This window comes from Synchiropus splendidus, chromosome 12, assembly GCF_027744825.2.
Source record: "Synchiropus splendidus isolate RoL2022-P1 chromosome 12, RoL_Sspl_1.0, whole genome shotgun sequence".
Taxonomy (NCBI): domain Eukaryota; kingdom Metazoa; phylum Chordata; class Actinopteri; order Syngnathiformes; family Callionymidae; genus Synchiropus; species Synchiropus splendidus.
The window spans coordinates 6,480,759-6,504,271 of NC_071345.1; the positions used below are offsets into that span (position 1 = coordinate 6,480,759).

The window sequence follows — 23,513 nt, forward strand, 5'->3', positions numbered from 1 at the left end:
ACTGATAAGGCTGAAATGCAAAATATTGAACATCAAAGGTGAGAATGTATTGTTACAGAGATGAAACGGACAAAGTCCAGTTTCTCAGACTTCATCATAGTCTTTTGGCTCCTGTTGTGTTTTTGTTTTGGAATTCGATTTGAATTATTTTGATCACACCTGGGCAAAGTGCGGCCCGGGGGCCATATGCGGCCTGATGGATGTATTTTCGTGGCCCGTTTGACTTCAGACTAAAACTATAACTAATATGTCCTAATTTTTCTGCCTTTTTTGTTCTCTCTTTTAGTCACCACCACTTCAGCAGTATATAAAGCATGTACTTTTTAAACTAAAATCTTCTTTTTATTGGTTGTGTTTTTCTTGTTCCTCAAAGTAAAACATATATTTTGAAATAAATTGCCTTTTTATCTTGAACGTCTAGTCCACAGTTGACTTATATTCAAATTAAGTGCACATAAAATGAAATATTTCAATAGGTTTCATGGCATATTTACACTTCTTAATATCTTAATATTACATTTCATCCTCTTAGGTTCATTCTGTCCTTGTTAATTCATTTTGAGAGAGATTTTTCCATCATGTTTTGTAGTCATCACTGGCTGTCTTTTGGAATGTTGGCCCCTCACAACCGTTACAGTTCCTAATGTGGCCCTTCAGTTTCTGCTTTAGATCAAAAACATGTTTATTGGTAATAATAATAATTACTGTTTCTTTGATGATGTTAGGATTTTTGCACACCTGATAAAAAGTAATATTTTTTAAAGGATTTGACTGATTTTTTTTTATATATTGTGAATTCTTTTTATTCTTTATCAATCTAAACTATCATGTAACAGTCAAAACTAAAGAGCTCAAAATTCCAACTCTCTTTCACAGATAAAAACAAAGGTGGTTAATGTTTCCTCCCCACATTGTTGTTGCAGCAGTTACGTGTGTCAAACTTTTGCAAACTCGGTGTTAAAATTTGACCTACTTGCCGTGGCAACGTCTAAAAATAGGGGCAAAAACTCCCTGATGGTCCCCTCAGATGGAAGATGAGATCCTCGGAGATCTCTGAATAACTTGCGTAACCAGGTGGCAACATGCGTTTGAGTGTCGCGGCGGCGGCTTTAGCTCCTGTCAACAAGCAAATTAACACACTTCAGAGATGAATCCGCAGCAACAACGCCGACAGACATTCCTGCTTTAAACGCCACTGACTCGTTTTAGCAGTTTGCTGAGTCATGTCGGATTCTCAGAGGCTGTCGCCCTTTATACATGTCATTCCTATGGTCGCAGCATTCGTGGCGGCGACTAACCCAACACAAGGAGGCTTTTTTTTTCTCTTAAAAATAACATTTACAGTGAGGCGTATAGCCGCTCATTTTCAGGTTCTAGTAAGTGAAATGTCAGTAATCTAGTCTTAAATCACATTTCATTTTTAAATTCACCAAACAAACAGTAAAATAAAACAGTCCTGTGTTGTCACTTCAGTTTTCTGCAGTGTTTAGTCAACCCTAGTGTTTCTCCATATTTACGCTAAATGATGTCATCAATAAAAACCTCTGACTCATGGGCAACAGTTAAAGGAAAAAGTGCTGTTTCATGGTGAGTCTTCATCCCTCGTGCTTCCTCTCTACACAGCGACTACCTGCCCACGGTGTTTACATCCTCAGCCGTAGGCAGGAAGGGGCCTGTCTTCTTGCCGCACCAGGAAGGACTGGGATCAGAAAAGAGCGAGGCAGCAGAGGGACAGAATCGAGGAAGTGGTTGTAAATTCACACAGCGTTCTCTTCCTGTCTGCTCAGTTCTCAGCAGCAGCAGCTTCTCCTTCCTCCCCCGTACAAAAAAGAGCGGCTTCACAGCGGCTGCTTCATTTGCAGCGGCGACTGAGGCAGCTCACAGCACACGGACCTGCTGAATGTGTAAGTTTGGACTTGTGTTTCTAGCGTGTGGTTGAGGCTTGTTTCACATTCTAACTTTACATTAGAGGGAGTTATATTTGAAGCCAAGTACGGGTTCGACGCTACCTGTCTTTACTGCCTTTTATGGTGATGATGATGATAAGAGTGTTTGGAAATAGAGCTTGCAAACGCCATTCTTAACATATGTCTGCGCAGGTTTAGACAAAAACACTCAAATCCAAGGCTGTTTGTTTCATTTATATTTCACACTTGCGATCAAAGGAAGAAGTCTGACTTGTGTCTTAATCCTTGAAGAGTAAATACCGGGCAGGTTCACTGATCTTAGAAGTGAGCTGAAGTTTTAAGCTAGTTTCAAACCTAAAGCTGTGGCAGCCACGTTTCACTATCTGACAGAAACGCCAGTCATTTCTAACAACCCACCTCCACCCCTGCGTCTGTGACTTATGTCTGGCTCTCTAAGTGATGCTCCTTTGATGTGTTTTGGCCGACGTAGCTCGAGTCAGATGCAAAACAGATCATCCAGTCCATCCACAAAAGATTAACTCAAATCTGTTACTCGTGTAGCGGCAGTTTAGGTATTCATCACTCGCTCGTCGTGGCTAGAGAAGAGTGAGGCTTTCTTTTTTAGCTAGTTTTCAGGCAAAATGTATCTTTTCACAGCCATTTTTTGTATTTCTTGTTCCTTAAAATACATAGATTGAAAATATATTTTGAAATAACACGCCTTTTTATCGTCCTTATTTGTCAGATCTGTAGTTTATATTCATAAAAATGCATATAAAATGTCATTTTCTTCAAGGTTTCATGACATATTTACACTTCTTAAGTATATATTTTGTTTTTCCTGTCATGTTCAGTAGTCAACACCCTCTTCTTTTGGCCCCTCACAACAGTTTAATGTGGCCCTTGAGGAGCTCTGCCTCTGTTCCAGTGAGACTTGTTAGGACCATAGGATTTCAGGCGAGATCTTCTGAACATAAACAGAACAAACACTTGGACAGGAACCCCTGCCCAACCTGGTGCTTCCTTATCCGCCAGTGTGCTTGAGCTCACTCTGTAGCACCTGTGCCTTTAAATGTTGGGAACTTATGGCGTGTCTTTTCAAGTCGTTGACATCACAGTCACTTGACACTTGAAAGAGTGGCTATTTTGAATGACTGGTGTTACAAACTGCCAGGTATGTTCCATGAATGATGAAGGTCTGGTCTGGCGTGCGATCCGACGTTTACGCAGGTGTGACGTTGTGATCTCAAGATAGTTTCACAGCCAATGAGTCATACGACGGATCTCCTTTGAGGAGGATCTCCACGCAGTGAACGACAACAAGCACCTGCTTGGTGCGTTAACCGCGGAGGTGAAACCAGATCGCCACTTCCTCTTTTTGATAGTTGGAGTGGGACTTTTTTTAACCACCATGGCGTCACGGTGTTTGCAGTTTTGTCAGGCAGACTGTTTGCACCCGACACATCTGTCAAGTTACGCAGGAAAGCTCAGAAAAGCATAGTTTCATTGGTGTAAAACTGACCTGGCCGGGTCCAGGGTTTGAGTCCCAGGAGTTGCCGTCTTGGGTGGGTGAAACCCTGCAGACGATTGAGAAAGTAGCTCAGGGATTATAGTGGCAAACAACCTGACCGCTCTTTCCTCACCACAGGGTGTTTCTCTGGAAACACAAGCATTAGGAGAGAGGTCTCTCTGGGCCACTTTCTCATGGATCGGCAACATCAGCATGCCAAAGTGGAGCGCTTCGTCAAGCTGGGCTACTCCCACGCCGACATCATGCGGGTGCTGGAGAGTCTCCACCAGGACGCCCAGACCAACGACATCCTGGAAGAGCTGATCAAGACCTGCCAGATCCAAATCAATCCCAGCGTCCCCAACAGTCCCAAGCTGGTGCCCCGAGGCTGCAGCCCTGGACCCAGCTTGCACAGAGCACCACCGCAGCTGCCGCCGCCGCCTGCACCAGAGGTGGCCTCCACCTTCAGACGGGTGGTGATAGACGGAAGCAACGTGGCCATGAGGTGAGGCACCAGCCTTCTGTCAGTACCCTGCAAGGAGGTGATCTAAATCACAGTCCGGGATCAGGGTTCAACAGCAAAGTCAGGAGTTGTTTGTTGTCACGGTGCGTGACATAACAAGGAAGTTACACAAACAAATGCTACCGTGGGACAAAAAATGGTGTCATCTGTCCATTCAAATTCTTTGTGAGAATTTGGATTCTTAGCCTCCTGAAGTGTCTCACTTCTGCAAACGCACTAACAAACATGAACTCCAGGATCAAACCTGGCCCTTCGCTTAGGTAACAATGTAAAGAAACGGCTGAATAATTCATCACGAATGAGCGCTTTAGCACGCATCACTTCCTGTTGACACACACTCGACACGCACACACCTGCAGGCAAAACAAGCCAGTTTTTTTTTTTTTTTTTTCAGTATTTAAATTCTACATCCTGGTTCCTGCACTGCACATTCTCACAGCAAATCTGGTGTTGTGTGAGTGAAAGTGCAACCCAGGGCAGGGAAGGAGAGCTGAGGGGTATCGAGCCGCTTGGCAGCACGAGCACAAGTGAATCTGAGATCAAATAAATGAAGTTGGGTTAAATTTCCCCACGGCTTTTAAATGAGAATTAAAGCCTGGGGTTGAGTCGTTTCCTGTTGTGTGGTTTCATGTCAGCACAAACCTTTTTACTTCCCTAAAAGAAACAGATGTGCAAGCTTCAACACAGAAAAGAAGAAGTCGCCTTTTTTTTTGTCAACTCTTACTTCTGTGTGTCTGCAGCCATGGCGACAAGAAGGTGTTTTCTTGCCGAGGCCTTGAGCTGGCAGTCAACTGGTTCTGGCACAAAGGTCTGCGAGACATCACCGTCTTCATTCCCCTGTGGAGAAAAGAGCCGCCGCGGCCCGAGGCGCCAATCGCAGGTAGCGTCATGCGACCAGGCCACTAATCCCGCCGTCACGTTGAGGGCAGCGTGCACAGAGGAAGTTGATGCAAACAAAGCACATGCAGTTTATGGGTCTATGCAGTTCTGAACACACATGGATGGCTCGATAAGATGAGTGGAAACACAAACACAATAATGTCATTAAAACTGCAGTAATAAAAACGGTTCTATTTAACAAAAAAAAATCCAATTGAAACAGTGGACAAAGCTGCCTAGAGAACTCCCACCCACCCTGACTCAACCAAGCCTCCACATCTACTTATTAACTTATAGATCCACCATAAAGATTAACCACCCACTTTCATAGCTCCCAACACATCCGCCCTCACTCTCAAGTGTGGAGATGGGAAGGCAGTCACTATGTGGACTCGACCTTTACAGCTCTAGACAAATGCAGAGCTTTATTCCCCATCTCTTGGGTTCTTCACACGTGGGTTAAATTCAATTCAATTTGGTTTGGTGAACATCCCATCTCATCTGAGAACGTAGGGAAAGACCGGCTCTTTCTAGTGGAAAACCTTAGCAGAGACTCACACACCCGGGAAATGGCCACCTCTTTTTCATCAGCTACTCAGAGTTGGCCACATACCTGTGTATTTGGTGGGGCTTGGAAAAAACTTTTTTTGTGACACTAAATAGACATTTCTGCCCAAAAACATTTTTTTCAACGTCATATCCATATCCTGGTTAACAGTTGGGAAGCCGAGCTGAAGCTCCGATCAAACACACAAGTTTAATACTCATGACAAGCCTTTATTTTCAAACAGCAACTATTATCATGTGTAGACCAAGGACTCGTTGCTGGATTCACATAGCTGATGCTAGCAACAGTGCCATTTCGCTGGCGCACCACGCACTGCATTCATAGTATCTGTACATATTAAGTCACTTGCCTAGAAAGGGCCGACAAATGAGAAGTATGCCCCAAAGAAAAGCCAGAATTTTATGTTGGTTACGTGAGAATTAGCAACCATGTGCTAACATGTTAGCGCGCTCAGCTAACTGCTGCTCAGTATAGCTCAGGAAGAGCTATATAAACCAGAATTATGTCATACGTTGAATCCCAAGTACCCAAGTATCAGGAAAATATTGAATCTATACAGTGCTATCCAACCGCGAACCACCCTCAGCAAAACTGCCGGTGAGTCTTTCTTCATGTCCATCAAGTGCTAAGAGGTTGACATGCTTCAACCCTCCCACTGTAGCTCGACTTCACTGTTACTATCTTTGCAAAACATTTAATGACAAGGCACCTACATTCCAATGTATGACCACCTAACCCGAGACTGAGTCCAAGACTTTTACTTTCATGGACCAAGACAAGACTAAGACCAAGACAAAAATAATCTGAATAAAATCAAAGCATTTCAGTGCATCATTCATTCAAAAAAAGACTGCTGTAAGAAATAAATATGAGCATCTATATGACAAATAGACTTTCTTCTGTGTCCTGTATTCCGTTCTTGGTCTAGGACTCGGGCGACCTAAGTCACGACTTCAACCCGACCTGCCAACATTCTGACATCCAGCACTGACAGCAGCATCAGTTTTCAGTGGCAGGTTTTGTCACTCGCGTCTCCAATGTGTTGAGAGCCTCCATAATGAAAGCCTGGATCCTGACAGTACTTCCTTCTAAAACCACATTGGCACCAGTCATGCATTTTCTCACGCACCCATTGTGCAAGCTGAGCTGGCTTCAGTGCTATTGAGCAAACAGGAGGAAACAAAAGAAATTACCTTTGACGTTGGTTCAACCAGGAAATCCAGCAAAATATTTTATCACCGTCCTGGCTTCTTTGAAGCTGCTCGCTTGAGGCTAATTTGGTTGCTCCGCTACTGGTTCGTCCTAGATGGCTTAGGGCAATGTAGTCAGCAAGGAGACGACATAGTTATGACGTCCTGTTGTGGTTTCACTCGCAGATCAACATGTTCTGCACGAGCTGGAGCAAAGGAAGATCCTGTTCTATACGCCATCGCGCTGTGTCAACGGTAAACGCGTGGTGTGTTATGATGACCGCTACATTGTCAAGCTGGCCTTCGACTCGGACGGCATCATCGTGTCCAACGACAACTACCGTGACCTGCAGACGGAGAATTCCCAATGGAAAAAGTTCATCGAGGAGCGGCTACTCATGTACACGTTTGTCAATGACACGTAAGGCGCCACCCTTAAAATGGGCCAGATTTTGTTTGTCTTCTTGATGCAAACTGGAGCTGTGCTGCCACAGGTTTATGCCTCCGGATGACCCCTTGGGTAGAAACGGTCCGAACATCGATGACTTTCTCAGGAAGAAATCCAAGACGACAGACAACAAACTGCAGATCTGTCCATACGGTAAGTGACATATATGCACCTTGCAGTCACCATCCTACTCCTGACGCCACTGATCACAGAGAGCAGAGGGTAGCTGACCCAATCTGACCTCAGGTTTACCCGCAGCTTTGTTCATTTCCCAGACTGGGACCTAAACTGGCAACTCAGCGATTACAGTATCAGGCAGTCAGGATCTTGGGAATCTGGACACGCAGGCTTTGCAAAAATAAGTCGAGCATGTGAACGCTGACAGAACCAGTTGAAGATTAAAGACTGCTACCGCCTCTTTCTTCCGTGAGTTCTAAAGGCTCAGTGACGCTGTCATTAATGTCAATACAGTAAATGTAGGTTATCAATGTAAGTTATTAATTACCATCCTACTATTATGACCATTAAAAGTCATAACAATATTATCTTGTTTAAAGGTGAAAACAACATGTTTAACTGTGTCAATAACAAGGACGTTCTTATCTTGGAAGGTGAATATGTATCAGGAAATGGGTGAAAACTGTCCAGGTTCCAAAGCTGCTTAAGTTGAGATGGAAATTTCCTGATCCCTTTGCTTATCCTCCAGGTAAGAAGTGCACCTATGGGGTCAAGTGTAAGTTCTACCACCCGGAGCGAACCAACCAGTCACAGCTGTCAGTGGCAGATGAGCTGAGAGACCGAGCCAAAACCTTCTCCCCTAAGACTATCCTGCCGGAACCCCATAGTGGCCCACCGGTGTACCACCCTGAGCTGACCTTCACCCCCTCCTCCACCCCACCTCCTGTGAACATAGAGGACCGCTACCAGAGAGACAGCAGCAGAGTCCCACTCAGCGGCGGCCACCCCTTCTGCCCCAGTCCGGATGTGGATGAGGCGTTCGGCTCCCTGGACGGCAGCATGTCCCGACTCTGCATCCAGGACTCACCCATCTTTCTGGAGAGTCACCCTCACAGCTGCAGCAGCGGGGTGGGCAGCTGCAGCCTAAGCCAGGAGGACTTCTCCCTGTCGAACCAGTCCATTGGACGCAAACACAGAACCAGTGCAGGAAGTTGCCACATCCCGGGGCACAATCAATCATCTTCCTGCCTTAACTTAAGGTGTGGTGGTGGCATGGGGTCCTCGCTCCAGCCGAGCTGGGACTCCTGCCCAGCTCTGCCTTTAGCAGAGAATCACTCCTTTTTCTCTGAACCAAACTTCCGACAGAACCCAAACCCTGCCAGAGGTCCATGGGCACAGGCAGATCATTCGGACGCTCGAATGACGCGCAGCCTCAACACCGACCACCACCAGGGGCTACGGAGACAACTCAGCGCTCTATACCCCCAGGCCATCGTGGGGCAGGTCATGGACACATACCCGCACATTTCCGACGTAAACAAACTGATTTCTCTCATCCAGAGACATAGAAGTGGCCACAGCGCCTTCTAGCCACGATGGACCCAACTGAACTCTCTCTCCAGCTTGCGATCCCGTCCTCACGTTCAGCATCCAAAGCTACAGACTGAACGCTAGTTAAAGGTGTAATATGCTGCTTTTCGCTCGGACCAAAGCAGCATGTGTTGTTCCCCATGTTGCCTCAAAGTGAGGAATTGCTACTTTGTATTTCTGTAAAGAATATTTTTAGACCCCAAAGGCTTGTGTCTTTGCTATATGCAAGTAAAATGTTGTCACATAAAACCCTGAAAGCATGTTTGTCGTTTATCCAACAAGCTAGATGAACAAAGTTAGTATTCAGACTTATCAAAGTCCAAACACAGTGATATTTGTCAAAGGGACATTTACTTAAAGTCAGAGTGAAAGTCATATTCTGCCAATATTAGGTGCAGCTCTATCCATCAGAGCGATGAGCACTTCTTAAGATTTGAGTCAATCAAGATTAAGGCTTCTTTTCCAGGTAAAAAGAAATAACCTACACATATATAAATATAAAATAATTGTTATTTAGCCTCAAATTTTATTGTGAACTCACTGTTATTCCGTACCTCAAATTGAATCTTTTAAATCCGCCACGCTTTACAATGTATAAGCTGAGCACATTGCACCCCCTAGTGGCTAATGAGCAAACATGAAATATACAAGATCCTGACCTGTGAGTTGCTTCTCCTACCATCCTTTCCTTCTGCTGCCATCACAAGACTGATAATGTCTGGGCCACAAACCAGCTCTGCAAAAATAAAGTGCATCATATATTAAGTGCAAAAATAAAGTGCATCATATATTAAGAGCAGCAACCAAAATAAAGTGGAAAACATCTTAAAACACAAGCAGGTGTTGCAACACTGGACCTGTGATTGTGTGGAGGCAACCGTCTGTACACTGATCTGTGGTCGAGAGCCTCCCCTCCACAGCAGTGGGCCTGCTGGTCCTAACCTGGAAATCCCTCATAAGGAATTTGACACTTATTACACTTCACACAAATTCACAAAAATCCAATTGAAGAAAAGCACAATTCGCATTCCACAAAAAGGTCTCTGCCACCCTCTTGTGTACAAGTTCACAAAATCCACAATAAAATTCTGAATAGATTTTTTTTTTATTATTTTTACAAATAACTTATCTGTTACAAAGACAGTTTTCCCAGATAAAATCAAAAAGACACTTTAGATATCCAAATTATTATTCTTTTCCATTAGAATAAAACATGAATCAACTGCCTCTTCACGTCGTGGTGTAGACAAAAGCTGAAAACTGGATTCTCTTTGGGCTGGAAAAGGAAAATAAAATTTGGTGCATCAGAGACATTAATTTCTGAAAGGAAAGACACAAAAAATCTGGTTATAAAACCTGCACTTGGGCGATGAAGTTCGATACAAATTTCAGACACAAATGCACGGCGAGGTTTTTTTTGTGGTTTTTTTTTTTTTTACAAGTGCGGGAAAATAAGAGGAAAAGAAGTCACCACGCCAGATAAAAGTAAACTTTAAAGTTTGACCACATCCAGATGGAAATATACAAACTCTTTTTTTGTGCTTATAATAGATCAGAAATAGATTCTCTTTTGAACTTTGACCTGACTTGTGAGTGCATGTTCTTTGGTACCTTGACGATGAAACATTTCAGGTGCAAGAGAAGAATAAAAACCTGTATAAACACAACACTTTTGTCTTTACTTCAGAGGTTCACTGAATTTTTTTTGTTGTAATAATTATTTTCTTACATTTTTGACCACATGGCGCCTTAAAAAGTGTGTGAATAAGAATTAAAATTTCCCTGTTTACAAAAAACCTATGCAAGTAAAAATAAAAAAAGACAACAAAAATATAGAGAGCATTTTGTTTTGAATAAAATATATTCAAGTATAAAGTGTCATTTACATACTTTAATTTGAAAAAAAGGTATATAAATATATATATTCTTAGGTTTTAATATCAATAGAAATAAAAAAATGAATAGCTCCATACTTATATATTTTTATTAAATAAAAGTTTTGACCCCCAAAATGCACATTAAATAATCTTTTTTTTTTTTTTTCATAAAATCATTTCTACAGCATTTTTATTCTCACAATATCTTCCTGCCCATTTGATTAGTTTTAGACATTTTATACAGCATATCCTAACTCATATTTAATGCCACCTCATCAACAACAAACTATCTCACTCAAACATTTGTGAAGTATGAGGATGTACATTTGTTATCGTAATCAGTATGAACCATTTGGGGGTGTGGCCTTAATTTTGGTTGTGGCTCATTGCAACCAACAGATCAAAAGCGCATAAAGTTACCGGTAACAGCTGAGAGTGATCAGTACTTGTCACATGACCTTAAGAGTTGGCGCTGCTTTGAACAGTTGGAGACAATAAAACTTCTCATTTGAAGAACTCAATGACTCTGATCGGCATTAAACAAGAAACAAAAGTGTTGTGTTTATCATTTCTGTGGTTTCCAGGAGTGGAACTGGAGTGTCTTTTTGCACTGAGGTGTCCCCAAAACATAAAAACCTACATTCCAGTTGTCAGATAAGATGGCAGTTTGTGTCTCTGTTTCCGACACTTCCCAGAGTTTGTGGGGCGGAAGGAAGAACTGCTCCATCAGCGCTCACATGGCTGATAGTGAAGGGCCGTGAACGGACGGGGCAGAAGTAGCTTCATGATGACTGCGAGGGTTTATTATCTTTCCTCTGCTGCTCCTCTCCTCCTACAAGGCTTCAACTCTTGCAGGAACCGAGGAGGGGGGGAGCTTAAAAACAGGGAGCGGGATGCGTATTTGTTTGAAAAAAAAAAAAGGGAAGAAAAAGGAGTTAATAAGTCTATAAAGCTATACTTACAGGAAAATACACGTGATTCATAGTGTGAGGAAGAAGGCACATTCTAAATATGTACAGTAAAAAGCTTGGGGGAGTTTCTGCCTCCACATACTGTACACGACGCATGCAAACTTTTTTCATTAACACATGACTGGAGAGCAAGAGAGAGAATGTTGGGAGGGGCATGGGGGGGGGGAGCGAGGCACTTTTGACGTTGTCGCAAAAACAGCAAACAAACTGTCCCAAGTAGTCCGTTAGTTTTCCCTTCGGACGTGCAGCGTCGGCCCGATGCGGTACTGGTCTCCTCTTCACGCCGGGGGAAAAGGAAAAAAGGCAAGCTCAGCAAAAGGCACGTTGGCACCGTCACACCGCAGGACCACACTGGTAATACTGTAAGTGGGAGCAGCGAGGTAATCCCGTGGAGGGGGACACGTGCCATCCGTCCAGCACTGAAGAATCCAGGTCTCTGAGATCCGATGGCCTTCGGGGAGGGGGGGAAATGTCCTGTAAACACGATGCAGAATTCCACACACCTTAGAGAGGGGGGGTGGTCGTGCCTTGACCACCCTGCGTCCTGGGAGAGAAAGAAAGGAAGATCCCTTTTCTATTCTAGCGTGGTGGCGAGCAGAGGAGGGCAGGGCCTCGCTGGCTCAGAAGTGTCGCGGGAACTCGCACTGTTCACAGCGGTTGAGGGCGGGATGGTTGAGGAAGGTGCAGGCGGTGCAGCTCCACTGCGTCCCCTCGTCCTCCTCCTGGTCGGCCACGGCCTTCACGCTCTTGCCCTCCACCACCGACGGCTCTGCGAAGAAGAGAAGCCCACATGAAGGGCCCCTTAAAAAACTCACACCTCTTGAGTCTGGTCTAAAGCTCCCAGAAAAGACACCCGAGAACAGCGGTTTGTAGCTCACTTGTAAGCTCACTTTGTAAACATCAGAACAGTTGTCTAAACTTACCGCCAGATAAAGTACCTTTGGGTTTGGGAGGGCTCGGACCAAGGAAGCCAATATTGTCATAAAAATTATGGATGGCGCTGGGATTAAAATGTGGTCCTGCAAAACAAACACAAACAACATTAAGCAGAAGTCCAGTCAAATGTTTTGGATGAAGTCAGCAGTGGGACAACAGACTTCCTCACACCCGGACCAGGACAGCCATGCAAAGTTACAGGAGGCAGATTTTGACCTTTTCCCACGTTGGTTTTCTGCTGAATCACTTCCTGTCTTATTTGTGTTGACAAGCTGCTGTTTATCGTTTCTATTTGTTTTTCTATATGCGAACTTGCCGTATAAAAAAAACAACAATGACATTAGCATAATTACAAATTCAATTAATTCAACATGTTGAATATTTTTTTAATCTGAAGTTTTCCCAACAGGAATTTGCATTAACATATTAAATAAAGTATACATTTATTTCATTAAATAAGACATGTTTAGTATTTTTCATCTATACAAACACGGTTGCATAAATATATAGAATCTAAATTTACAGGCCATTAAATGAACAATCTAACCAGAATAATCACACAAATATTCCATAATTTGGGACTTGATAAATGCCAGAAGAGTTTCTTATTCTATCAATGATTTCTTTTTTCTTTCTCCTCGATTGACAGTCTTATCTAAACGTCCATTATGAGTGCGATTCTAGTGACACCGTGAGCAGGGCTGGTGGCAGCCGGCAAGCGCAGGAGAGCTATAAATCCAGCGTTACCAGCCAGCAACAGGATGTAATTCAGGAAGCACTGGTCGTTCACATCACAATGGAGGCAGCTTGTCCATGTGCCAGAGGACCAGCTCCTTGCCAGACCCGCTGATATCGCTCACTCACATCACCATCATCATCAGAGGGATCACATGAACCCACCTCTGGTTTGAAGCAGATCGATTTCTTTTGTGAGGCAGTCGATGTCGATTTGCAGTAACCGATTTTTGCAGCGTAGCTGCTTCATCTCCTCGATCTAGCAAACAGAAACAGACAACTTCAGCACACCACCCTCAAAGTGAGCGGGAACTACAGCAAATGCTTAAATATCATGCAGTAAGGCAAATTAATGGAGAAATAAATGATAATAAACAATAAGTACAGACAACTGTATGTGTTGTGGGAGCATACAGACTCAAAATTAATAATTTCTCAAACTGAAAGAATGAGGGTGCTTTCACACTGCGAGTTCTGTCTCGAGACAAAGCTCTTTCGGCTCAGAAGTCCGAGATGTGAACACGAGTGAGTCGGGTTTTGGCTGCAGACTTGATCCCGGCTAGAGACCTGCACTTTGTCTCGGAGGAGGACTGCGAAGAGGAAAGCCTCCGATTTTTCCCAAGTTACTGAAGATCGCCAGACTATCCATTGATCATTTCTAACGTCTGAATCTGTACTTCACTGACGAAAATCTTCTCGATCGTCAGTGATGTGAGAGCAGCGTGGATCAGTCAAGTCGCTCCATATTACGCAGCTTATTTCCGCTATTTCCTTGTGAAATAAACATGACAATAAACAAGACTCTTTCATGTTTAGTTTTGGCTGTGAAACGCCACATTCTGTTACAGCCGTGACAGAGGTCCGTCATCAGTTCATATCTGAGGTGAGGGCGATTCGTAGTGCTAAGAATTGACAGAAATAAGGTGGTCAAGCCGATGGTGGTGAACAGGTTGTCGCGTGGCTCATGACGACTTCCTTGAGACACACAAACCAGCTATTTTCCTCACAGCACCGCCGGCTGAGCAGGAAAAAAGGGACATGGCCTGAGGTGCAGAGGTGCGAGGCTGCACAGCAGGGGGCGAATCGAAGTCAGGCCACCTGAGACAGAACCCGCAGTGTGAAAATCCCCTGACAATTTAACAGTTTCCTTCTTCCAAAGGCACAACTTGCAGTTTACTAGAGTTGTGACATACGACCTGGCACTGAAGGCCAAAGAAATCAGCAGCAGTTGACTCGTATATTAAAGGTGTCATGAGAAAGATTACTACCAAAATGAACTCCCAACTAAGTCCTAATGGGTCACATGACCACAAAGGGAAGTGAATTTCATCAAGTTTAAAAATGCTCTGATGAAAGGCTACTTTTTGTGATTACTCTGACAGGTACTCATCTCATGATGTTCCAGGCTTGTTCAAAGGCACAATTCAAATCGAGACCCGAGGGATATAAAACATCCTGAGCCCGATATGTATTGTCGTGCACATCATTTAGTGAGCACCTCAGAGTTGTGTCCATGTTTCCTCAAAAGCGACGGAAATGTCTGCAACAGCTGCCCGACATAAAGCACTTTAAATGAACCCTGAACCATTTCAACACAGTAGAGCATGAACTGGAAAAAAATACATGTTTTCCTCTGAACTCAAGCCAATACTGAGTGAGTTGCACTGGTGAGCTTCAGAAAAATGAGACCAAAATCAACAGAACCCAGAGGTTCAACCCAAACAGAAACCCGACGACAGATTTGCTGCATTTTGCAGATGATTTAATCTCAACGTCCTCATTAGTCCGTGTTCATCTGTGCATCGCTTCACTTGACGCCGCGGCAACACCACAGTGACAGACTTACAGACGGGATTTGGGAGGCAGAGTTGGATCTCTCCAGTCGCCTCCTGGTCAGGTCGTTCTCCATCTCGTTGACTTCTTCTTTTAGCTTCTCCAGCTTCTTCTTCTTCAGCTCCAGCTCGTGCCACAGTCGGTCCATGCGAGCCTTCTGGTGCACCAACAACGCTGCCCAACACAACATGGTCAAAATCAGTCTCAGACGTTGTGGAGTTTAAGACACAGCGTTTAATCACTGCTCAATAAAACAAATGCACTTCAAAACATCTGCTACAAAAAAAAACCTTTATTTCTACGGCTATTCAATGACAAACATTCACATGTAATCTAGAGTCAACCCAGTTTCTGAAGACAAAGATGCGGGAAACACTAGGAAGAGTCAGAATAACTACGTCAGACTCATAAATTTCCTTTTCAGCTCTGGGCAACTGAAACTCAGCTCAGCATTTCAGATCAAAACCTCTACAACCCATTTCTCAGAATTCATCTGTGTTGATAGGTTTCAACACTTCCTGTACGCGCCCAGCTCTCTTTAAAACATGTCAAGTTACAGAAAACTCCACAGACGGAATGACAGCATCTATGTCGTGGAACAAAAACAAACACTTGATCTTCTGCCAGAATGACCTGAAGCCAAACTGACATCTGTTTTCTTAACACAGATCCTATATCTGAACACTCATCCCAGAAAGCTGAACTCAATAATAAAGATTTACACCAAACCCTGCAGCTGTTTATTCCATATATCCATGAATGGACTCCATACTCTGGAGTCCTGTTGTGACTGTATCGTGTATGAGTAGGAATGAAGAATCCATTGACTGTACTGTGGATGATAATGTGTATTACATGGTGTCAATAAGAAGCAACATCATTTAACCCAGTACTTAAGATAAATAAGTGCATCGATAGAAGGTGTTTAACTTTAAAAGCAATACTGTGAGATATGTAACAAGGTTCGAAGGAAAATAATGCAGAGTGAAGCCCCTGTCGGTGGAGGAGAGCCACAGCCAGTGACTCAAATGCAAAACAGTCAAAAGCCCAAAAAAGGAAACACTTGTGTGCTCCGACACGTTTGACTCACACCGCAGACTCTGCTGTTCTCCGAGGCTGCCGGAGCAAACAGCATTTAATGTGGACGAGTCACAGCAGTGTCATCGTGGCGGGCGAGTCACCTTTACGCTCATCTACCTTGTGGAGACCCACACTGACAGTGAGAGTGTGTCCTGCTGAAGACGCTGGATTCAATATGGCCAGACTTTTCAGTCCTGCTTTACACTTTATAGTAAAATTGCCTTTTTGGCAGGAGGCAGTGGAAAAAGGTTTAATGCCTGCTGCGAGTCGAAAACACTGTTTACTATTATTTATTGTTAAAAGGAGTCTAAATATAGGCTTCACCAGTCTGCACCATTGAAGGAAAAAATGCCCCTCTGTTACAGAGCATTTCTTAGATAACAAACAGAGACATCATTTGAGATTTGCAGCTGTGCTAAAACACAAAAATATATTTCAAGTAGCCTTGATTTCAGGAAGTGTTAGGCGACAACAAAAATATATATGCTAATGTTTGAAGAACCCATGTACAACTCAGTAGAAAAACTGTGTAGCAGAAGTAGCTACCTCTTTTGAACCCTGCCCAGCTCCGAAAAAGAAACAGAAAATAAAAACGGAATTGAACGCAGACAATCAAGAAGGGCTAGAGAAACATGGGGGCACGTTTTGTCATTTACAGAATTGGTGACAGAAAAAGTGCTAGCTTTCAATGATTGGATCTAAAACTCCCTTGAATCCAAACCGTCCTCACACAGTCCGTCTCTTTATATGCCTGGCCGGAATGCACAAATTGAGTTAAGTGAGCAACAGACTTCAGTCATTTTGAAGGTTCTTTTTTTTTGCATTTTTTTGCAAATAACATGCCGAAAATCATCATGCTCATGTCCACAACCATGACGTGTAATCCATTTGTTTGGATATTTCCACTTCATTTTAATACGTTTGATCACGTCAGAGTTCATCTTTCAAAAGAGATCATTTTTCTGATGGCATGGCATGTTTAATTTCTTATATGAAGACTCAAGAGTTCAGCAGTAGCATATTTCAGACATGGCGCTCTCCCAAGTCGCAATGCTGCAAACCATGAAACCCACAAACTTTATGTGTGTTACACTGCACGTGCAGTCTTAGTGAATCACGAGCACAGTGTGGTTGAGCCGAAAACTCGAGATTCAACTGTCTGTTTGGTGTGCACTAACACCATAGCAAATCAGCCTCTACATCAGTGTGTTCAAGTCAGCAAGTCAAAAAAACAACGTATGTGAATCTCTCTCTTGGTTTCAGTCAAACACATTTTCAGAAACGCGTAACAATCGGTAGGGACTTTTATTTGCACATTTCCCTGTCTCTCTGGTGCTACAAAACAAAAGCAAGGAATCATAACGAAACTAGGTGTTTTGTTAATGATCCATTTGAAGATCAGAGGAGAAACATTCCAGACTAAGAGTTAGGTACCAAATAGTCAGAAATATATTGACATATTGTGAAATTAGAATCAATTCTTTGCCTTGTCTATCAACGCTACAAAATAAGGGGTGACCTGTTTTGTTTGGTGCATTAGGACTGGTTCATAAACTGGTTTCTGGATGTTAATAAATGTGCAAATATGCAGATAGATCCAAATTTGAGGTTGTTTTCTTTAACAGCTGACGTTTGGAACCGCTTCAGATCACTATGATTGAATTTCTCATGTGACTTTGGAGCATTTACACATGGTTTGTCATGGACTTAATTATTGAAAAACAAACAGAGGGTAGAAGCGTAACCTCCAGAAGGCAATAAAAATCGGCATAAAAGATTAACACCTACAGGAAGAATGACATGTTCTGCCTCTCTGTGTTGAACCCAAGTGTTTGAAGAGAACTACAGTTATGTACTACGATTATTCCTGATCTATTCACCCATGCTTCAACTACTGTGTGCAGTAGGTGTGATCACCACATCCATAACAGAATCCATCACCTAAGCATTTTAGCCTATAAACCACATACGGACCCAGCAGTATATAAGTGACTCACCTTGTGTGTATGCCGCGTCATCTGAGCCCATACTGAGTCTGCGAGGCTCACTTTGCCTCTCTCTGTGTAGCGACAGCGGGTCAGACAGATGTAGCGGTTCTGGTTCCACAAAGTGATGGTCTTGCGGTAGGCTGAGTAGATTGTTGGGCTCAAAAGTAGGGGAAACAACCCCCGGGGACACTGCCGGGGGCTTGTTTGGGGACACAGTGATTTTAAAAGTGTATTTTGTGTTGGGCTGAGTCACAACCACACGTGGAGATGATGCCGTACCTCCTCCCATCGAGGTGCGGGACTTAGGAGGATGGTGGTGGATGTAGGCAGGGCCCATGCTCACCTGACCCCCCATGTTCCTGGCGCCCGAGGGCAACGAGGGGTTTGCTGAGATGAAGAATGTGTGAGGGTTCCTACCCCCACCGTCGTCACCAGAGGCATTAGCAGAAATGAAAAACTTGGGATGGGAGCGAGAGCCAGCCGATGGCATGACAGCATCTTCAGAGGGAGCAGTAGCAGCAGTGGGAGGGCTGGCGGAGATGAAAACAGTTGGCTGGCTTAGGTTCAGACTCGAGCCTCCGATGGAGAGAGGTGTGGTGGGAACAGCTGCAGATGAGGAAGAAGAAGGGCAGGACGAGGAGGTGGACGAGGAACGTGACCCACTGCCTGTTCGTAGCACGGCGGTTGTCGTGGAGTTGCTCCTTTGCGGTGATTCAAGTTTGATCTCTATCTGGTTCTTCCGCGGGCCGGTGGAGATATTGTGGATGTTGTACTGGCTGATGGTTGAAAGGGAGGTGGGCATGACAGACGAGGAGGAGGAGGATGAGGAGCAAGACGACACACCAGAGGATGAGGCCTGGCTTCCAGCGGGAAGGAAGGAGGGCGCGTGGGAGTTTGTGGGCGAGCTGATTGGCATGTAGACGTGCGAGGTCTGGTGGCCCTGGCTCTGGTGCTGTGAGGTATGTGAGGAGGAGGCCTGCTGGGGGCCGGACCAGGAAGAAGGGTGTGAGATCTGATAGATCTGCTGCTGGGGCTGGGAAGTGGGGCTGTACTGGGCACGGCCACCCTGCTGCTGGCTCTGTCGGGGCGTACCACACTGACTGACGTAGGGCCTGATGTAGATAGAGTTTCCTTGTGGACTGCCCAGACCCGACTGTGTTCCCCCATGTATGTGCAAAGAAGTAGGGGTGTTGCGTCCTGACTGGATATGAGGGGCTAGCGTCACTGTTATGGGGTTGAAGCGAGGTGTCTGCTGAGGCCCCATAGCTGGTCCTTTGACACCCAGCGGGTAAAGTCCAAGGTGCTGCGGAGGTTGTGGTTTCCGGGTGGGCTCCATTTCACCAAACACATTGAGACTTGAAGGCACTTGTGCTGGAGCTGACTGAGGCTCCTGCTGATAAAAGTCACTATTTGGGGCCTGACCAGTCTGGAGGGGCCCGTCACTCAGGCTATGAGCCAAAGTCCTGCTGCCGTTCATTCTCAGGCCGTCCCGCAATGGGGCCACGTGCACATTCTGAGACTGCAGGCCCAGGTTCAGCTGGGTCATGTGATTACGGAGCCTGGAGATGCTGGGATCGTCAGAAAAGCTGATATGTCCTTCTTCACTGTAGAGGTAACCTGGGCTGACCTGGGACAAGTATTCACAGCAGGCGTCCAAATTGTTATTGTTCTGAGGAAGATAGAGGGGAAAGAAACATATCAGTTATATACCATCAAGTGGACACATACAAATAAAAATGTATTGTAACAATGTATTAATCATTAAGGACAAGATCTCTGTGTGTGAGTTCTAAGGTTTCATAGTAGCTCACCTGCAGAACACACTGGGAGACGACACCCTCTGGGACTTCAGGAAACTTCTGGCGCAGGTCATGCAAAACCTGAATGTCAATCCTCTGGCTTCCTTGGGCCATTCGTATGTTGCCAGTTCCGGAGCGCTTGTTCTGGTCAGACACTGCTGGGTCAGTCGTGGCAGAAGACCGCAATCATCTTGAACATCTTCTAGAGCAAAAACATAAAAAGAAGGAAAGCTATTCTTAAATATTTTCCTTAAGGTAGTCAGATAGCTTCAAATAGAAGGTTGGTGTTTTGTTCACGTAGGAAAAAAGGAAATGAGGTCTACTGCAATTCCTCTCCAGTGTTTCATTTTGTTTTTGATCTTTCAAAACAACTTTGAAGAACCTCAATGAGAGAAGACAGTATTCATCTCACAGCCCCCACTCCCCACAGAGTTCTTCATTAAAATAAAGAAAAGGAACAAGATGAAGAGGACACTTCCTCTGAGAAAGATCCGAACAACATTCTCAGACCTCTAAAAGAATGAACAGCCGTCAGTAGTAAAATCACTTATCCATGTTCGAGTAACTAAATCTTTTTACATGTCTACAAGCCAAGGACCAACAACTGTATTTAATTGTAGCATTAAACATGTAGTTTGTGTATATACTATTTTAGTCAAGTGTAGAAAATGGAGGAAAGTAGTGAAGTTTAAGTCCAGAACATAGTGTTATCCAAACTATACAGCCACACAAATCTGTATTTCAACATTCCCTTGAACGTGAAGTCAACTTTCTGGTACTGTCACGGGTGCCCTGATGTGTTTCAAATGTTATCAGGACAACAGTTCTTCAAGGCTCCAAAAGGCTGAAAAGGTACCAATTTACTCCTCTTATCATGAGACTACAACTCCAGGGGTCTAAAAACACAAGGAGGAATGCTTGGGAAAACAAATACCCATGAGCAGTTCAACTACAATTGTACACAGTCACGTCTTTGGATAACCACAGGTTTAGACAAACCACAATCTTTCAAAACAGCTTCCTGTGGGACGGTAAGCTATTCCTTGCAAAACACTGTGACACATCTATATCAGAGGTAAAATGCAGAGTATGTTGGATAGGCTAATATAACTGAACCCGTCTTGCCATCTAAAAACACCACTTTGGTCAACAATTTTAATAAGTGTAGCAGCTCAGTTTTCATCTCAGTTTAGTTAGCAGGATGTGTAACAACAAGGTTTTAATCTCACTCCTGCATATCAACCTACATCTGATAACAGAAAGAGTTTTTGGCGGCAGTGAAGAGCAAGCAGCCAACTGTAAGATGGAGCCTCAACCCAAGACCAAGTGGTAACTGATTTATTGCACTCTTGCTCAACTTCAAAACCGGGCCATTGTTTCTTACTACTACTATGTAGAGAAAAACAGTCACAACTTCAAGTCAAAGGTTCCTTAAACAAGCAATCCAACCAAATCGTGAATTCCTCAACAGTCACAAAATAGAAGGATAGAAATGGAAAGTTCCTCAACAATAATGTCACCAGACTGAGCAAAAAAAGAAAAATCTTAACATGCAAACCAGAAAAAGATGTTTGCCCTATCAGATTACACATCACAACGACAGAACTCCCATTATATTCAGGGACCAGTAATAGTAAAAATTCAGTAATAGTTTTGCCAAATTAAGAAAATACTATGTAGCTGACAGACACTAGACAGCTCTAAGGTTTTGGAGATAAAAAAATGCAAGATTGGAAGGGACATTTTCACCACAATTCACATTAAGAAAAAACCTAGGACCTTCAGATGAGCATTTGTGAAGCGAGTTAGCCAATCTCATTAGCATTAGGATGAATTGCCTTTCCAAAACTCTCTGACTACATTCTACATACAATAACAAATCATCACCCCAGAACTATTAGGAGGAAGTAAATATATGCAAGTGTAGGGCCAACCACGTGTGTCAAAAATTCGAAATAGCAGGATTAGACTACACCCATGTTGACATATTGACATGCAAATCAGCCACAATGTTGTTACAGATAAGTGCAGCTCATAACCTTCATGAGCTCATATTTCAGAATAAAAGCAACATCGGTGACAGAGAAAACCCCCTCACTGTGACAGTCATGCGACGCGTTGGATTGTTTCCCTCTAAAGAAAGAGTGCACATCTCAGTGGCGTTTATTACTGTACTGGAAGTTGTGTGTAAGAGGTGGCTAACAAAGGAACAAATTTGTCCTCACGGACCCCACTAGCTGAACAGAACCTGCTAGTACAGATAGAGACAAAGCCTCTATTGCTCTGTGCGCCAAACCATTGACCCAGAGTGGCCCACTTGTTACTGGAGCGTTCATGGGCCTTCCGTGCTCAATCAATGGGCTCATTCACGCTGTAGGAGTAAAGGCACCTTAAAACGTCCCAGTCAATTAAAGCAGACATAAATGTGGACAAACAGTCAACAAGAAACCTGTAACAGAAACACCAGTCCCACACAACTCATGTTTTCACTGGTGCAATAAACCAATTCATCCAAACAGAGAAGCTCTACATTAATACATCTGAAAATGCATTAAAAACTACAAGCAGCAGCTGTTCTAAACACAAAAAAACAGTACAAATATCCAGTGGGCTTTGAGCATCAATGTCTTGCGCAGCTTGGAAATGCAACACTGCAGCTTTGGACTGCTGTGAATCAGGCCATTTTAAATAAATAACAGCCACTAAATGGCAATGGATGAGAGGCCTTCTGGCATCTACCCCAGTCCTCCAAAAAGCCATTTTTGTGTCTACACCAATTCTCTGGAGCCCCTTTATCCATTATATATATTACAGACAGATAATAAAAGAGGTAAGTAATAATCAACCAATATTATACAGTAGTATTATAGGACTAATAAGACATTCTACTGCGGCAGCAGAAAAATCATGGCATCAGCGCTGTTGCTGTGAGCAATATTAGATTAAATTAGAATGTATTAAATGAATGTATTAATTAAAAAAACCAACCATTAGGGATGGGCCATATGGACAAAAAAAGCTATCGCGAAAATAAATGCCATTTCAGAGATAACGATAATTTTCATTCTATTCCATGTGTTGGACACGCTACAGTCTCTCTTGAAATGGTTTCATGAGTTGTTTATGTTTAGATACAATAATAGATACAAACTAAGTGTAGAGATGAGAAATTCAATGTGTCAGGTCTCTGGTAGAACCCACTGGTGTCTGAAAGGCTGCTCTGCCAGCTTTATTTAGGGGTCAAATTGAGCCGTCTGTCTGCTGTGTCTCATGTCTCTTAACAGTTTACTTGAACTATTGACCAGTATGGACACATTTGCTAGATGCTATTGAAGGTATATTAGAAATCGTGAATAATTGATGATTTACTCATATTATATTCTCAAAATCATTATACAAACAGTCAGTCCTTTGTCTTGTGCGATGAAAAACCTTTCCACAATTCCTTAGTGAAGATTTCACTGATACTTTGACCGCTTTACAATTTGTTGATGGTCCCTTTGCACAGATGCCGGGTTGTAGCATTAGCACTGCCTGTGAGAGTGTGTCCGTGATCAGTGAACCCTAATGGGGATGAGGAAGAGGACGCCGCTGCCAAAACCGGAGCGGAGCGCCGTCCATTATCCAACTATTCTCACCACGGTGTTTTGTATAGGCCCAGCACAGCGAGAGACCTGCATGTGTTGATGAGAACTAAGGCAGACAACTGCGTTAGAGAACC

At 43.7% G+C, this 23,513-nt stretch overlaps 2 protein-coding genes across 4 annotated transcripts in view; one reads left to right on the forward strand and one right to left on the reverse strand.

Moving 5' to 3' along the window:
- Positions 1 to 1,627: 1,627 nt before the first annotated feature.
- LOC128768685 (probable ribonuclease ZC3H12D) lies at positions 1,628 to 8,821 on the forward strand. The gene is made up of 6 exons (XM_053881714.1): positions 1,628 to 1,904; positions 3,556 to 3,922; positions 4,681 to 4,820; positions 6,764 to 6,998; positions 7,072 to 7,178; positions 7,732 to 8,821. The coding sequence occupies exons 1-6, from the start codon at positions 1,901 to 1,903 to the stop codon at positions 8,571 to 8,573; spliced, it is 1,695 nt and encodes a 564-aa protein (XP_053737689.1). The 5' UTR covers positions 1,628 to 1,900; the 3' UTR covers positions 8,574 to 8,821.
- Positions 8,822 to 9,659: 838 nt separating this feature from the next.
- tab2 (TGF-beta activated kinase 1 (MAP3K7) binding protein 2) overlaps positions 9,660 to 23,513 on the reverse strand; it is a 30,320-nt gene continuing 16,466 nt past the window's right edge. Inside the window, exons 2-7 of one of the 3 annotated variants that reach the window (XM_053881713.1) lie at positions 19,805 to 19,991; positions 18,003 to 19,662; positions 14,939 to 15,099; positions 13,258 to 13,351; positions 12,360 to 12,440; positions 9,660 to 12,190 (exon numbers count right to left, since the gene is read on the reverse strand). In XM_053881713.1, coding sequence (XP_053737688.1) covers positions 12,042 to 12,190; positions 12,360 to 12,440; positions 13,258 to 13,351; positions 14,939 to 15,099; positions 18,003 to 19,662; positions 19,805 to 19,906 — 2,247 coding nt within the window. In that variant the 5' untranslated portion in view covers positions 19,907 to 19,991 and the 3' untranslated portion in view covers positions 9,660 to 12,041. Of the gene's footprint in view, positions 12,191 to 12,344; positions 12,441 to 13,257; positions 13,352 to 14,938; positions 15,100 to 18,002; positions 19,663 to 19,804; positions 19,995 to 23,513 lie in introns of all 3 variants that reach the window. The other 2 variants (XM_053881711.1, XM_053881712.1) reach the window with 2 other exon arrangements.

What these genes read in the sequence shown, in the direction of transcription:
- LOC128768685 (XM_053881714.1), top strand. An exon ending in GGAAGCAACGTGGCCATGAG is followed by an intron (nt 3,923 to 4,680) that starts GTGAGGCACCAG and finishes GTGTGTCTGCAG; the next exon opens with CCATGGCGACAAGAAGGTGT. An exon ending in ACTGCAGATCTGTCCATACG is followed by an intron (nt 7,179 to 7,731) that starts GTAAGTGACATA and finishes CTTATCCTCCAG; the next exon opens with GTAAGAAGTGCACCTATGGG.